The sequence below is a fragment of the Trichoplusia ni genome, unplaced genomic scaffold (assembly GCF_003590095.1).
Source record: "Trichoplusia ni isolate ovarian cell line Hi5 unplaced genomic scaffold, tn1 tig00003176, whole genome shotgun sequence".
In the NCBI taxonomy this organism is placed as follows: domain Eukaryota; kingdom Metazoa; phylum Arthropoda; class Insecta; order Lepidoptera; family Noctuidae; genus Trichoplusia; species Trichoplusia ni.
The window spans coordinates 1,722-16,977 of record NW_020800350.1 but is presented as its reverse complement, the minus strand read 5'-3'; the positions used below and the strand labels follow the sequence as shown (position 1 = coordinate 16,977).

Sequence of the window (15,256 nt, the reverse complement as noted above, 5' to 3'; positions counted from 1 at the left end):
AAAGCGTTTTCGATGAATGAAAACGAGTTTAAAGCCAATTATAGGGTGAGCAAGGATTTGTTTCACGAAATATTCGAAAACATAAAGCCTTTTATGCAATCCCCTAAGAGAAGAAGTGATTTATTACCAAAATATAAGGTAAGTAAATAAGTTCAATTTGATGCATGACCTAGCAATGTTATCATGACATTTGTTTACAAGATCAATAGCTTAATAAGTACTTATTTTTCATAGGTTTTTAGTGGCATTGTCCTTTTATGCTACTGGGAGTTACCAAAGGCTAGTTGGAGGCAGTTATGGGACCCTAATGAGTCAGCAATCTACTTCTCGTTCTATTCGAGAGGTAACAGCAGCTCTTAACCATCCCTTAATACAAAGGAAATGGATCAAGTTTCCTCAAACTCGTCGTGAAAGAGATGCTGTAAAACTGAGGTAGGTAATGAGAAATACCCAACTCATTTATTGAACTTAATAATGTTTTATGTTCAATGTGCATTGATTTTACAATAGCAGTAACTATGTAACATGTCTTGTTTCAGATTTTTTGAAAAATTCAGTATACCATCTGTTATAGGATGCATTGATGGCACTCATATAGCCATAATTAGACCATCAGAAAATGAAGAGAGATTTTTTAATCGCAAACATTTTCATTCAAGAAATGTTATGATTGTTAGTCAATATTTTTGGTTATTACTGAATTGTAATTCATTGCTTATGAAATTAGTTAAATATCTTTGTTTTATATATTTTCAGATAGCTGATTCAGACTTAAGAATACTGTCAGTAGACGCTTCATTTGGAGGAGCATCACATGATAGTTTCGTCTGGAATCAGCATCCTGTGAAACAACATTTAATTGAATTAAATAATAATGGGGAAACTGTATTTTTACTAGGCAAGTTATTTAAATAGTTAATCTGAGATTGTAGTTTTGTTGATTGTGAATACATTTTAATTTATTTTACTTTGCAGGTGATTCCGGGTATGCCCAGAGGGAATACATGATGACACCTATTGTAGATGCTCATCAAGGGTCCCCTGAGGAATATTACACCAAGTTACACTGCACTGCACGGAATACCGTAGAACGTACCATTGGTGTCCTCAAAAACCGGTGGCGGTGCTTAATCGGGCATAGGGTTCTACATTATCATCCTGATGTAGCAGCCAAAATAATTAATGCTTGTTGTGTTTTACACAACATGTGTATCAATAGGATTTATTTTTGACCAAGATGAGAATACAGCTGAATATGGGAATGATTACCCAACTGTAACTTCTCAAGAATCAACTAGCAGCACAGCTGCTGAACTAAGACAAGGCATCGAAAAGCGAAATGTTTTAGTTCAGCAGTTGTGGGCAAGCAGAAGGTAGCCTAAAACTTTATAAGGTTCTCATCGTACCTTATAAAGGTGAAGTGGTAGAAAGCTAAGTAGGTAGGTTTATAATATATTATTATAGGTGTAAAAGCATTGTTTCAAACTATTTTTGCATGGTAGTATTAAAATAACATAAGATTAAAATATATGCTATACTATATAATATATGCAGCATTAACAATAATTATTTATATTTCCGTAGTGTCCTACTTTTAATAACAATTGATATTTTTTGCAAAACATTATTAAATAGGTAAAATAAGAACTTTTTAGAATGTAAGACATTATTGTAAATGTTGTTCTTCAAGAAATAAATTATCAATTTCTAAGAAAACAACCATTAATAAAATAAATCTTTTAATTACCTACTATAACCTAATCTATACCTTATACATTTATTTAGAGACAACAGCTGACAGCGTTTTAGGAAGAACTTTTTGTTTATTTTTTATGAACATTTTGCTTGATTACGAACATTTTAGGAATCTTCATTTAACTAGCATGTTTAACTAGTATTTTTACGATTTAATACATAAAAAAAATCTAAGGGAGGTCTTTGCTGAAAAAAAAAATTGTTAAGATGCCTTTCTTAAGGTTCTGGCATTTTTCTGGCTACGTCTGAAATTGCTGTAGCTATAGATGTTAAAGCCCTTGCAATATTGCCAATTTGTTGTGACAGTTGAACTAATGCTTGGGCTGTTGTCGTTTCGGCTTCAATCCGTCGCTCTTCCATCATGGCAAACCGTTCCATCGTCACTGTATCCTGCCTCTGAGTTAAAGACCGGCGTCGCCGTCGTGGAGGATTGTTACTCAACAGAGGCGTAGTCTGTAGTGGCGTGGTCACAGGTACTGAAATAAATATAAACAAATTGAATCTCCATAAATTTACTCAAGTAGTGTCAAACTGTTGTTACAAAAAACAAGTCTTATGCCATAGCTCGTAACGTGATAAGTGCCAAAGCACTTTAAATGTTACACACTTAAGTTGGGTTGCGTGACTGACTAAAGGTATTTGGAGTGTATCCTTTGCTTGAATACAAATCACAACTATGCAAAGGTTTATTTTAGTATACTCTTTGAATAGGAAAGAAAAATACAAAATTAGCACTAGAATCATATCGCGTCAAGACTTACTTATGGTTTCTGGTATTATTTCACTATGTGATGTGCCAAGTATAGGGGAACATGCACCGGTTGCTCGAACTGCATTTCCATGACGTCATGGTGGCTTACCTCTTCTTCAACAACCTGTGGTTCTGTACCAACAGATCTCGGCTGAAATAATAAAATGATATGTTGTTGTTATTTCATAAATAAAATATAATGTATTAATAAATATCACAGTTGTCTTAAATTTTATAGACATACCAATTCAGGAAATGGATTGACTGCCAAGCTTGAGTTGCCAGTCGCAAACTCTTGTCCACCCATCACTGCCACCAACCTTTTATCTAGAGCAGACAATGTTGGCAAGTTGTCTGCTGTCCCACCACCAGTGCGCCTCATTGAAGATGAGAGTTGTGCGCACTGTTTCTTCAAACCACATTTCTTCTCAGCCCAATACTAAAACATGCATTAATGTTAATGAAATTACTTGCTATTTAATTACTGCCTGATAATAGTGATTCTAATGTCTAATTGATTTTTTAATACTTTAGCCCAGCCTTGACCATCTTTATTAGCACCTCCAATAGAATTCAAGGAGGTTGCCAAGCTTGCCCATTTTCGCTTCGTTTCCAATTTGGCTTGACTGGTCCGAAGCAAGCCTTTGGCTATGCCTGGATTTTGCTCCAGGAATTCCACCAAACATTCTATTTGAGAATACGTTGGTCGATTCGTCATTTTAGCTAAAATTGGAATACTTCTATTAACCATGTATCAGGTAATAATTACAATATTTTACTGATGAATAATTAAAAACGTTTATCTATACAGCAATACAGTAAAATTGTATGTTTACTTACCACTTCTTTAAAACTTTACTTTTATCTATTTAAGTAACTTAACGGACACAAATTATTTTAATAATAAAAGGAACTTAATGCAATTTTAATGTTCCAACTAACTCGCACTCCACTCACAGAACCACATCAAATTAAAATTTGGTAACTTTACGCGCCACTTGACATTTTTTAAACAGTGTAGGCAACGATTCTTCCGCATACAGCCAAAGCCGTGGTTGATTTAATAATTTTAATTTTTTTTACTCCCAATGTATTGGAAACATTAAAAATTATTTAAATTAACAATTATTTATATCACATATTATAAATCAGTTTTGTTATTAAAAAGATATAGCATTTTAAAGACCTATTACCGGTTAATCGTCAAGACTTGAACAACACTCGAGCAGCCCGTAACGTAGCTAACTTCACTTCTAACAAAACAATCTCGGGGCAATCCCGATTTCAATCCAATGCTGACAATATTGTATTCAAGAGTACCGGATCACGTGACTCAAAATTGACATTGGAATCGCATTGGTTTTGGATTGGAATTAAAATTAGCTTGAAGAGTAAGCCCCCTGATTGGCTTAGCGTTTGGAAGCTTACCCGCAGTACAAATGCATGGATTTTTGTAAGGTGTATCCCCATATTTGAACTACATATTGATATCCGCGTTTGTAATATATAGGAAATATTCCATGTATAGGAAACAATGGGAATTCAATGGGCGACTTTTGAAGTGTACTATACCTCCACGCTTTTGTTTCATGGCAAAATACAATTTGCCGTTTCAACACACTTTGCTCCATTCAATTTTTTGTTGTAAAGGTTTGCTCTGCTATGACAATACGTCATCGGAAAGTGTGTAAAAAATCAGTAAAACTTTTGTAAAATATATGGATGGACGCTAGATATATTTTATAAGAAAAGGTATTCCTAACTTAGTCACTAACTTTTGTCCTCATAAGAAACTAAATATTTATTTTCTACTAATTAGTTTCGAAAAAAAGAGCTGACAATATTCATCAAAGTTTTCTCTCACAGTTGGTCCATGAAAACTTAGCCTGCAAACTCAACGAACGGAATTACGCAGAAAGCTTCTACCGAGAAGAATTTTAAGTATCATTAGAAAGTTAAATTACGTAGATTAGATTGATGCCTGCCTAAAAACAGAAGGATTGAATGGTGTTCAAGTTGCCATCGTACGTATAACTGTTAACTGTTCCGTATTCTAATTAGCGAAGACTTAATGTTTGTTCCCAAGTTATTTGATCTGCAAATACATTAAAACCTCCTTAGACACTCAATAGACCAATACTATAACGTTAGAGAAAAGGAATAAAACCTCTATAGACCAACCTATTGAATGTCCAAGTAGGCAATGTACATACAGCAAAAGAACAAATGAGAAACTAACTTACAATTAAAGCAACTCTATTGATGCCCAGAGCTCCAGACGTCTTTGTTGGGAACAGTTGAGTAATATATGAAGCCGACAGATGAATACAAAGTTTGTACGTTTGTCTGCGATCGGAGGCACCATATGCCAAGTCGGGCATGGCCGATGTCTGCGGATATTGCTTGCTCAGCGGTTTGTACTTTCAGGCTGATGTTGAACTAATTCAATACGAAATGTTTCCATATGCCAAACAAAAGGCATGAACAAGACAGGAGTATAAATAAATACATATTCTATTACTTAGGTTTAAGGTACAAGTTGAATTGGACTGTGGACCTCTAAACGTAAGTAAGGCAGAACGAGTTAAATGGAAAACGTTTTAGGCTAAAAGTTATAAATTTTCTTGAACTTTTAAAGGAAAATTGATTAAATAAATCGAAAGTAATCTTTTCGACACTTCGTTTTTTAATCTGCATGTTTATCAACATTTTAAGCCAGTTCAGAGAATTGAGTTTCGATTTCGTTTTTTGCAGATTAAATATAGTTGATTGCATTGCTTTAAGATTAATGACATATTTTAAAAGAAAAATATATCTATCCCTGCACTGAATCGTTCTTTGCAGGTCAATTTATTTCTTTATTAAAAATATCAAACAAATGCTATCGAAAATGTTGAAAAATGCCAAACAATTTCCAAAATGTCTCAAATCATAATCCTGACATTAATCGTTCAGTTGTTGTATATGAAATATATTTACGAGACCAATTTAGTGTTGTATCTGTAATACAAGACGAGAGCGTGTCACGACGGGAAGCCGAGCTCAAGTAGACGTGACAACTCGTAAGTATGAATACGTAAGCGTTCATTACACGCATACACATTTGCATCTCGCTTGGGTGCCGTAACTCGACTCAACTCAATTTCCTAGCACTCAAACGGTTTCCCGGTCGAGGCGAGGCCGACTCGGCCTATTCTCATTTCCGTATCATAAAGCACTTGTACCATGTTAATTTGTTTACTCTTCACAGTACTCGAAAATAAGGTAATAACACTCGACTGCTGATTCTGAAGTACAGTCACCAACAAAAACGCTGCGACTTACAGCTCTACCTTTTGTTTATTAAAAAGCGTTGACATTTTGTGAAAATAATTTTCTTGCATCATAATTGTCAAAGCGCCAGCAGTTAGTAAACTACTTCGCCTTTTTGTAATTTATAATAGAGCTTACATCACTTAATTGTGTTCATGTGGTTTTTAAAAGGGTAAATATATTTTAATTGACTGTACTTTTCATAATTATAAATATGAAATGCAGCATTCAACATCACGCTTCAATTTTCTTTTAAGCATATTACGTGCGGTACCTGTAACTGATGTGGCGTTTATTTTGCGAATTTATATTTCCATTACGACTTTGTTGTTGTGTTATATTATATCTAAGCAAATCATAAAAATGGTCGAAGTTAATTAAGATGAGCGTAGGATGTTCTTACACTATTTCAGTATTTACTTGCGAGTATTATTTATCACATACTTAATCCTAATTTCGTATCGTATCACGTTAAATGTGTTTACGATATATTTTATAATTAACAGTAATTGCGTCCTTTAAGAACAGGCCTCTTACGCATAGCGGAGGTGTGATCAAAGTGGATCACTAGGTGTCTTTGCGCATGTGTGCATGTGAGTTGTATGTTTGTGAAACCCACCGTGATACAAGGTTTAAATTCCTAATTATTCGAGTCAATTTTTGTTTTATGAAATTAGACAAATAGATTAATAATTGTTCACCACGTTATCTTACTGTGGGTTGCAGATTTCTGATCCCAACATTTGGAACTATTACTTATTTCAGAACTTCAAAGTTCAAGATACTGACATTTGAGTGCTATATCCATGAAATTGTACCTCTAGTTTGTAATCAGAGATATGCAAGATAGAGTTTTAACAACGTTGACGTGCAGCGAACCCACTTGATATATTCCAGCGTATATTTTCAAAGTATCGGGCGATATCCTGTCGAAACTGGATAGACGTGTATCTAGGTGACATATTTATTAGTTGGGTTGGCAAATAGGAATTTTGCAGGAATTTTGTAGGGTGTTTGAAAATGGTTTGGAAGCTGTTCTATTTCAGCCCTTAGTCAAATTAAAAACTTTATAACAAACTAGCTGTTCCCGCGACTTCGTCTCCGTGGGTAGAAGATATAAGTTATGATTTATACCCGCCCTGTTTTGTTTCACATTTTCCGTTGTATCTTCGCTCCTACTAGTCGCAGCGTGATGGTTTATAGCCTAAAGCCTTCCTCGATGAATGGTCTATTCAACACAAACAGATTTTTTCAATTTGGATTAGTAGATCCTGAGATTAGCGCTTTCAAACAAACAAACAAACTCTTCAGCTTTATAGATTAGTATAGATTCGAAACATACCATCGTCATTATCTCAGAGGTGACTATAAAGCCAACATATAATAGTAAATCACTTTGTAGGTAATGTTTAAACCTTTTCAAATACATATAATTAATTTCCAATAGCTTTGTTAAACTTATTTGTTTTCAAAAGCCAACAATTTTACAGTCAAAACAATTACTCGATGTTTTATTATTTTGATTAAGTTTGATTTATTTCGATTAAGTGTTAAATCGAGTAGGAGATTGTTAAATCCATGTCGCCGAACTCTTCTGTCAAATCATTCTATTGGAATAATGTGAATATTACGACGTTATTTTTGTGACGTCATTTCATCATTCGTTTAGCATAGCATATTCGGCACCTTTTTTTAATACTTGCTTTACTCAATAGAAAACTGTCTGGATGTTTTAAGTTATGTCATATCTGTCTTATGGAAATAGGGAAGACACGAACTGAAAATGGATTCTTATCGAAAGGGTTAAAACAGCTGCCTAGTACTAGAGTCTGTTGTCGGTCCGTTTGTCTACCTCATGAACTGTGATAGCTAGACAATTATGATGCATATTTCTGATGATAATTCTGACGCATTAATAACTGCTGAGGCTTAGTAGTAATGTTGCGTTAATCTATAAGTTACGGATCCCTTAAATATGTGATAACGCGATGACGATCAACGTCTAGATCGTGTTGTTGTTAAAGTAAGATGGCGCAGTATTATACTTACTTCAAGTTTCGATGTCTCGTTTTCCCGACGATCAAAATTTTGCTTTAAGCCCTATCTACATTTGTAGTTCAGTAATCATATCATTTTCTGACTATTCAATATTACTTATCTCTTTGTAGTTCACTCACTAGAGAATAGGCACCATTTTACTCCTCTAAGGCATATGTAACATCTAGTATGTGACTTATAAAAAGGAAAGTGTTTAAAGAGAATATCAAAGAAAAGGGTATCGCGTGCCGTTAGCTCCACAATAGCTCTTAAAGACAAAAGACTGCGTAGGCGACACTTTAACTTTCATCGACTTGTAAAGAGGTAAGTACATAAAAGCTCATATATACGCCCACGAAAAAGAGAGACAACAGAGTATGAACGTGTCAAATGACAAAAATAAATTAAATAAAAACCTCATTTGTCAAGCTTATTTGTTTTGTCAACGTCATACAGAGGTAAAAATCCTCAAACAATTTAATTATACTGTCGACGGGCCCTTAAGATAAATGGCGACATATTGAAGACAAAGGTCCCGCCGAAATATAAGGTCACCGAGTGAAGACATTAGTCAACAACCTTCGGCGTCGATGCTAAAGAAATAATATACTGCCGGGGTCGCCCATCCCCGGAATATGTTTTTATTCCCTGTCGTGAAAACCTTTAACGATCCTACTTTGCTTTTTTACGTCTGGTTTTAGTCAGCTGCGTTCGTTGTATCGATAAATGTAGCGAAAGCTTATTGCTGTAAGTCACCTGCCGGTTTTATAGGGCTAGGCTCTACCTATATAATCACAAGTAAACCGAACGAATACCTAAAAGATTAATTATAACTAAATACAATATTATAATATGGGTAGAGTGAAGAGAAAGAAATGGTATTGGCACTCTACATTTCGACAAGTTTAAAAGTAATGGGGAAAGGGTGGTGCAGAAATGCAACGAGATTTTTTAGTTAAAAGTTTGGTTTTGCAGGAACCGGACTGGGCGATGAAGAAATAAGAAAAAAACCAGTTGAATTTGCTAGCCGTTGACGATGTTGAGGTACCTAGCGCCTCGACGAGCTTCAACCATTTCTGGATATTAAAGAGTCATAGAGTTTGCCATTCCATTACTGTTCGTTTTAGAGTACTGGCCTCACCTTCTATAAAAGACAAATTGTAATGAATTAAATATTTTTTTCATTTCCAACATTTAAAATAACGGTTCATCAAGACTTTTATTGGTATCTGCGGGTCAATGTGTGCTCTTGGATAAAATTACGGGATCATTAATTGTTACTTCTGGATAAAATGTTATAAGGGAAAGCTTCTAAAACATCTTTTCAAAACTGCTTTTTAGACAGGTAAATAAATATATTCACGGCTTTGTTCTATCAAAAAGATCGTTTAAACTGTATTTAAAAACTCGAATAAAATGTAACAAGAGAAGTTCAAAACAAAACGTGTGATAACACCTTTTCGAATTAGTCTTAACATTTCCATTGGGAGATTGGGACTTCGAGTACCATAGCAATCCTGGCACAAAAGAAAAACACAATGTTTTAGTCGAGTTACTTTACCGAGCAGAAAAAAAAACAATAGAAGGTAGATAGCTCAGGTGTAACTCCGCGTCTTAGGGTAATAATTACTGCGTGTGTGCAAAAGAGATGCCGGTCTACCTCCCATATTGCGCTGTCTCGTTTCCATAATACTAATGACTTGAAGCCTGAGATTACGTGAGCAAACACTAGAACTCTATGTAACATAGTATATCAATAGATTTCCAAAAAAAAGAACCGCTTAATGTTCTTTTTTTTATTAGAGAGCGTATAGAAGAAATAGATATTTATTTTCGCAGTATTATTATTTTTATGCGAATATGAGTACTGAGACAAAAACCCAGCTACAAGTAGCCCCACATAGTTTCACTTCTATTGTTTTTCTATTGCTGCCGTTTATAATTAAGATGTTCAAAATACATATTAAAACTTCATTCTTAAGTTAACATATTAATAAAACAATTAATCGTTGATCAAACATCGTTTTTAACGTATGCCTATATCTAGGTACCTAGTATACCTAGGTACATGTATGTATGAACATGTACATATGTAGGTATCCCCTATTAAACATGTCCGTCGCTCATTTATTATTCGTGTCGAAGATATTGCTTGTACCCTTGTTGAGCTAGACCACACTCCTTTGTAACTGTATTTGGCCGGTTGTAGGAAACAACTTAACACTATATTGTGAGGATATACAATATACACACTCGTATATATGTAGGTATGAGAAGTACTAATGTGTCGCAACTTGGGGACGCATTTGGCCAGCCGTGGGCCTCGGCTGAATGAAAAAAAAGGCTGAATTGATTGACTGAATAAGCATAAATTTAATAAGAAATAATTTATATCAACTATTTTCTCAGTTTAAAAGTATTTTCTCTCCAATGTTACTCCAAATCAAAACATATGAATAAGTAATATAAACGAAAAGGGATGATTTCGTTGTGAAACGAATCGGAAAAAATATCTGAAGATCTCACAAATCATGATTTCGGTTGGCACTCAAATGGCACTTTGCGGAAAGGTCAAACACCCCCTTTGCGGAAATCGGAGAGACAAATCAATTTATTATTCAAAATATGTTTTGATTGTTTCGTTACGTTTTGTTACGTTACGTTGCGTACTTGCCTGCATAGGAATCTGCACGTCGTACAAACAAATCTATACTAATATACACCGTGATTTTTTAGTCGTCTTACAAAAGCAGCCCAGTTCATGTATCCAATGACTAGAACACGTTCACGATAAAAAATAGGTATTTATGAGATTTGAATAAATCTAAAATGCAATTTTTTTCAAAATTATGATGCAATTCATCAGTTCGAGCCTTGTAACAATGGTGAGGGGCGCGGGCGGCGGCGTTTTTATCATTTTTAAGAGTATTTTCAGATTTCTCTTGTTTAATTTTTCTTTGTACTTAATGTCTTAGTTGATGATAAAAAATAATAATCGCGCCTAGGGGTATTTTACGTCGGATACATGAACTGGGCTCCTTTTGTAAGACGACTAAAAAATCACCGTGTATAAAGCTGAAGAGTTTGTTCGTTTGTTTGAACGCGCTAATCTCAGGAACTGCTGTTTCAAATTGAAAAAGTCTTTTTGTGTTTAATAGCCCATAATCGAGGAAGGTTTTTATTACCTATTATATAACATCACGCTGCAACTAAAAGGAGCGAAGATACAATGGAAAATGTGGGAAAAACGTGGAAAAATATCATCTTCGAGGGCTTCCGTTCAATTTTTTTTTACTTTTTTACTTACAATACATAAAATACAGTACTTAGCACTATGTCAAGAAGCTGAATCATGCAGAATAGATGCTTGTTGAGAGAGCAGACTAAATTGTTCTCTTAATGAGTTCTCGAACCAAACTTCGGGCATGAACTGCTCTTTTGACGAATTAATTTTGAAGTTTGACTTAATGGTGTTCAAGAGTTTTTGCATAAACGAGGCGCATTATTACTTTTAAATAATTTGTGCTTGAGATAAAGAAGATTACATTGTCTGCGTGTTATAGCGAGTTAGATTTTCAGATTTTTTTATTCATTTAATCTGTAACCATTTTTGTGATTGTTTGTAATTAGTTGAATGCTGTGATAAAAGATGTACGAGTAGATAAATATGTCTGTTGATAAAACAGTACATTAAGGTGGCCAAACTTCAATGTAACTGAAAAATAGTTGACTTCCGAGTTGATTTTATTTTTGGCAACTTTCGTAAGGGTGCTCTAATATTTCTTGTTTTTTTTTTATTTGGTGTGTATAACTAGTGGCGAGCGATTAAAAAGCGATTCGGTTTGAAACTAGTCGGCCAATTCCTATAAATATTCGTGATACTGACTTGTATTTATCGGATTTTAATGTGAGCAGTTAAATTGTATTTACAAAGGAAGTTTACTAGAAATATTTGTTGAGTTTGTTAACGGTAATAAGCTTTTCTTTGTATGACGCTATTTGCAGACATATTTTTGTATAGACTATCCCTACAAAATGTAAATCCACGAAATGGCGTTATAAAAATAGGCCAAAAATATTTAACCAAAACAAAAAGCCCGCATCAAGTTTCCTTCTGAAATATTTTAATTAAACGTCACTTAAGTTGTTTCAAAAATGGAATAAGCAGTTTTGGTGTTGACAGTCAAGTGGTGACCGCTTGGATTACGGCCAGAGATCCGAATTCCGTTTTCATTTTTACACTACTTTTGAACGAGTCGTGGCGAGCGAAACTCTCGCTTGGTAATAACTGGAGCACTGACTCTACATCTACATGTACGTAGCAGTTGTAGGGTTGAAATATGAGTTTTGTGAATGGAGGAGTTTGTGCGGTTTTTAGGATGCTTCGTAACCCCGTGGCTTGCTCTTTGACTTGCATTTTAGTTTGTTAACTTTCAGTGTTTTTTTACGATGGTAAGTACAAAAGCATTAAATTTGCTGAATAATTTTATCACTATACTCTTTTTTCAGAACGCATTAGTCTATCCGTCCGTCCACCTGTCACTAGGCTGCATTTATCAAAGTGAACTTGACTAGTTTTTTCAACACATTATTACAGCAATATAATTATATTTATTTGCACCTTAGATTATGCAATCCCTATCCCTATTTTTTATACATTACATAAAAAAATAGTCTTAGATATATTGGTTTCATAAGCCAATTGGTTGCATGATTCGCCATGCTCAGAAGTAAAGTGGTTGCTGTGCCCGAAATCAGTTAGGACGTCATAATCATCATCCTAAGATCAGACTTATACAAGAGTTCCAATCTTCTAAGGACCACCTAAGGTTAGAACAACTAATTTAAATTGTATAATTAAACTAAAACTACGTAACGTACGGTTATCACATTAATTACTCCTGTAGTAATATAATTTAATTTGGGTTGAGTTTGTCGGTTGTTAGTGGTTTCCATGTTATTAATAAAGGTGGTTGCTTCGGGGGGATGATTTTAGTTACTCTAAGTTCGAAGAGTAAAACTGAAATTAAATGATTCTTAATTATAAGTTGGCAATCGTCTGTCACTTACAATTTTGGTGAAATTTAATGAAATATTTATCAGAATGCAAGATTAAAAGTAGTAATTTAGATGGTTCCGCACCCAAGAATAAAAACGGAATCCTATGACTAAGGCACCGTTCTCTGTCTGTTCGTCTGTCACCTGCATATATATTATGAACTTGATCGCTAGATGATTGCTATTTCTATTGCCGCTATAACAACAAGGTCCAATGATAAGGATTGAGCGATTGCTGAGAGCTGAAATTACGGAACCCTCAGAGCAGCACGTGACTGGTTTATTTCTTATATTTAAATTCCGAATTTTATTTTGAACATGTAACTGCATGCAGTATAAAACGTTCAAATGGAGACCACATTTCATCTCAATTTATTAAAGAAGATTGCAAAAAAAACAGCGAAGAAACATAGCATAAAGTAGAAACGATAACCAGAACAATACACCAAATGAAATAAACTTTTGGCAAAATGTATTGAATTAACGAATTAGTCTAAATATTATTTCATATGAATGTAATGTATTTCGTGTTTCGTTTTTCAAGAGCACTTCGAGACGCCTCGTGGGATAACAAGCGTGTTCGCAATATCCGCAAATTACCTACTTTGAAAATGTACGAAAAGAATATCCTTTGTTCGTTCTCAAAGGAATAATATCTATCAGATCACAGTTGTTCTTTGAGATAACCATGTATGTAACGATGTCATTAAGACCTTCAGGTTCTCCACAAAAAGGATCTAAATGACGTAGTCAGAAGAGACATACTTGTATCAGCAACTGAATGAATATTGCTGTAGCAGGCATTGCGAATGGCTATAGTATCATAAGTAATCAGTCACTCAGAATGATATATTATCTATACTCCCCGCCACGACTAAATCGAAAAAATGTTTAATATACGTATATTAAAATACAACGGTTAAAACACGAGTACTTGGATTGCTCGACTAGTTTTAAATACACTCAACCGGAGTCCTTAAACAAGAGGCGCCGAGATCGCCGGTCAAATAGAAATTATCATCATAAATTAGAAACACAAAATATAGTTGCTTTTTATCTTCTTTGTTTTCCACAAAAAGAATAAATAAATGAAAGAGATCGGCCATCACTAGTAGTGCGTCAAGAAAAACAAAACAATGAACGATGTAAAGAAAGGATTCTGAACATTAATCTGAGCGTAAAGTGTGATGAATTGATTGATTCTGTCTTCACCGGATAAACAACATCCTGCCACGAAATATCCTGATTAGTAGCGAACAGCGTACTATCGACGATTAAGACTAGTTCCACAAGACCTTCGGGAGTTGTTTGTTTCCTTGGTTTGTTGTATAGGGAGCTGAAAGCCAGAGGGGTCATCGTAACTGGTGGTACTTCCCCACTGATGTTAGGTTTGGTAGTTGTGGTTTTAACGTTTATCCGTTCATTTGTTCTTGTAGGTGTGTTCAGATATAAATTGCAACTCGGTCTAATTCATCCGTGATTTATACGGAACTCATGATCTTATAGAAGAGATTTTTATGGAGTTTTATCATAGAAATGATAAGTTGGGAGAGTTAATTGGTATTATACTTATTGCGCTCTCATTCTCAAAATGGAAACCATTAATGTTTCCGTGATCTTTAATTTTTCAGGTCTGTTTGAGTTTTATTGTTACAAATTAAAACCAAAATGTAAGTATTTGAACAGTACGATAATGAAAGAAATATTTTCTATTACTTTTTACTTAAGTTGTTGTACCTACTTTTAGGATTCCGCGCTCAAAAGGTAAACGGAACCGTATTACTAAGGCTCGGCTTTCTATGCGTCTTTACGTCTGCCACCAAGTTCTACCTCACGAACCATGGTAGCTAGGAAGTTGAAATTTTCACGCGTAATATATTTCTCTTCAAACAATATAATTTATCATTGAGGTTAGTTACAGAAGATTGGTGCGGTATTTAATTTATAGCGGAACGATTTTTGAAATGAGATTTCCTTGAGCCTAATTGTAAAGACTCGCGCTTTCCGGTTTATGTAAAAAAATACATCAGCAAATAATTATAATCTTTCTTATTTAATTTATTTATTTTTCAAACGTCCACATTTAAGTGGGTATTAGCATTTCTCTGAAAAACAAACGGAATAGTACTAAAGTCTTTTCATAAAATTACTTTTTTAAGAGGTCTTTTACTTAAAACACTTACTTTGAAACATTATAGCGAGTTATATTATTACTGGCAGCTTAATCGCACAAAAACTGAGTTAAAGAAAAATAAAGTCTAAATTTGAATTTATGTTCTGCAACAGTTTGGTTTTCACACACAAACGAGCACTTCACAGCTATCCATCGCTATTTCGTAGCTT

The 15,256-nt window shown here is 34.4% G+C and overlaps 2 protein-coding genes across 4 annotated transcripts; one reads left to right on the top strand and one right to left on the bottom strand.

The window, feature by feature from the left end:
• Positions 1-236: 236 nt before the first annotated feature.
• On the top strand, positions 237-1,232 carry LOC113507817 (putative nuclease HARBI1). The gene is made up of 4 exons (XM_026890746.1): positions 237-432; positions 540-672; positions 757-898; positions 976-1,232. The coding sequence occupies exons 1-4, from the start codon at positions 308-310 to the stop codon at positions 1,230-1,232; spliced, it is 657 nt and encodes a 218-aa protein (XP_026746547.1). The 5' UTR covers positions 237-307.
• Positions 1,233-2,324: 1,092 nt separating this feature from the next.
• Positions 2,325-3,583, bottom strand: LOC113507818. Of its 3 annotated transcripts, XM_026890748.1 has the most exons (4): positions 3,347-3,365; positions 3,036-3,229; positions 2,751-2,945; positions 2,325-2,657 (listed from the first exon to the last, which is right to left on the bottom strand). In XM_026890748.1, exons 2-4 carry the CDS (start codon positions 3,222-3,224, stop codon positions 2,532-2,534), a joined length of 510 nt encoding a protein of 169 aa, XP_026746549.1. In that variant the 5' UTR covers positions 3,225-3,229; positions 3,347-3,365; the 3' UTR covers positions 2,325-2,531. The 3 variants fall into 3 exon arrangements, 2 of the variants coding, with proteins under 2 accessions (XP_026746549.1, XP_026746548.1); XM_026890747.1 differs by lacking the exon at positions 3,347-3,365 and having other exon boundaries at positions 3,036-3,335; XR_003401919.1 differs by lacking the exon at positions 3,036-3,229 and having other exon boundaries at positions 2,622-2,657; positions 3,347-3,583.
• Positions 3,584-15,256: the final 11,673 nt, after the last annotated feature.

Bases quoted from the DNA above. Each gene is read 5' to 3' on its own strand.
- LOC113507817 (XM_026890746.1), top strand. From the start codon at position 308: ATGAGTCAGCAATCTACTTCTCGTTCTATTCGAGAGGTAACAGCAGCT. The intron at 433-539 runs GTAGGTAATGAG...GTCTTGTTTCAG, and splicing joins AGAGATGCTGTAAAACTGAG to ATTTTTTGAAAAATTCAGTA. The intron at 673-756 runs GTTAGTCAATAT...ATATATTTTCAG, and splicing joins ATTCAAGAAATGTTATGATT to ATAGCTGATTCAGACTTAAG.
- LOC113507818 (XM_026890747.1), bottom strand. From the start codon at position 3,257: ATGGTTAATAGAAGTATTCCAATTTTAGCTAAAATGACGAATCGACCA. The intron at 2,946-3,035 runs GTATTAAAAAAT...TGCATGTTTTAG, and splicing joins ATGGTCAAGGCTGGGCTAAA to TATTGGGCTGAGAAGAAATG. The intron at 2,658-2,750 runs GTATGTCTATAA...TTATTATTTCAG, and splicing joins TCAATCCATTTCCTGAATTG to CCGAGATCTGTTGGTACAGA.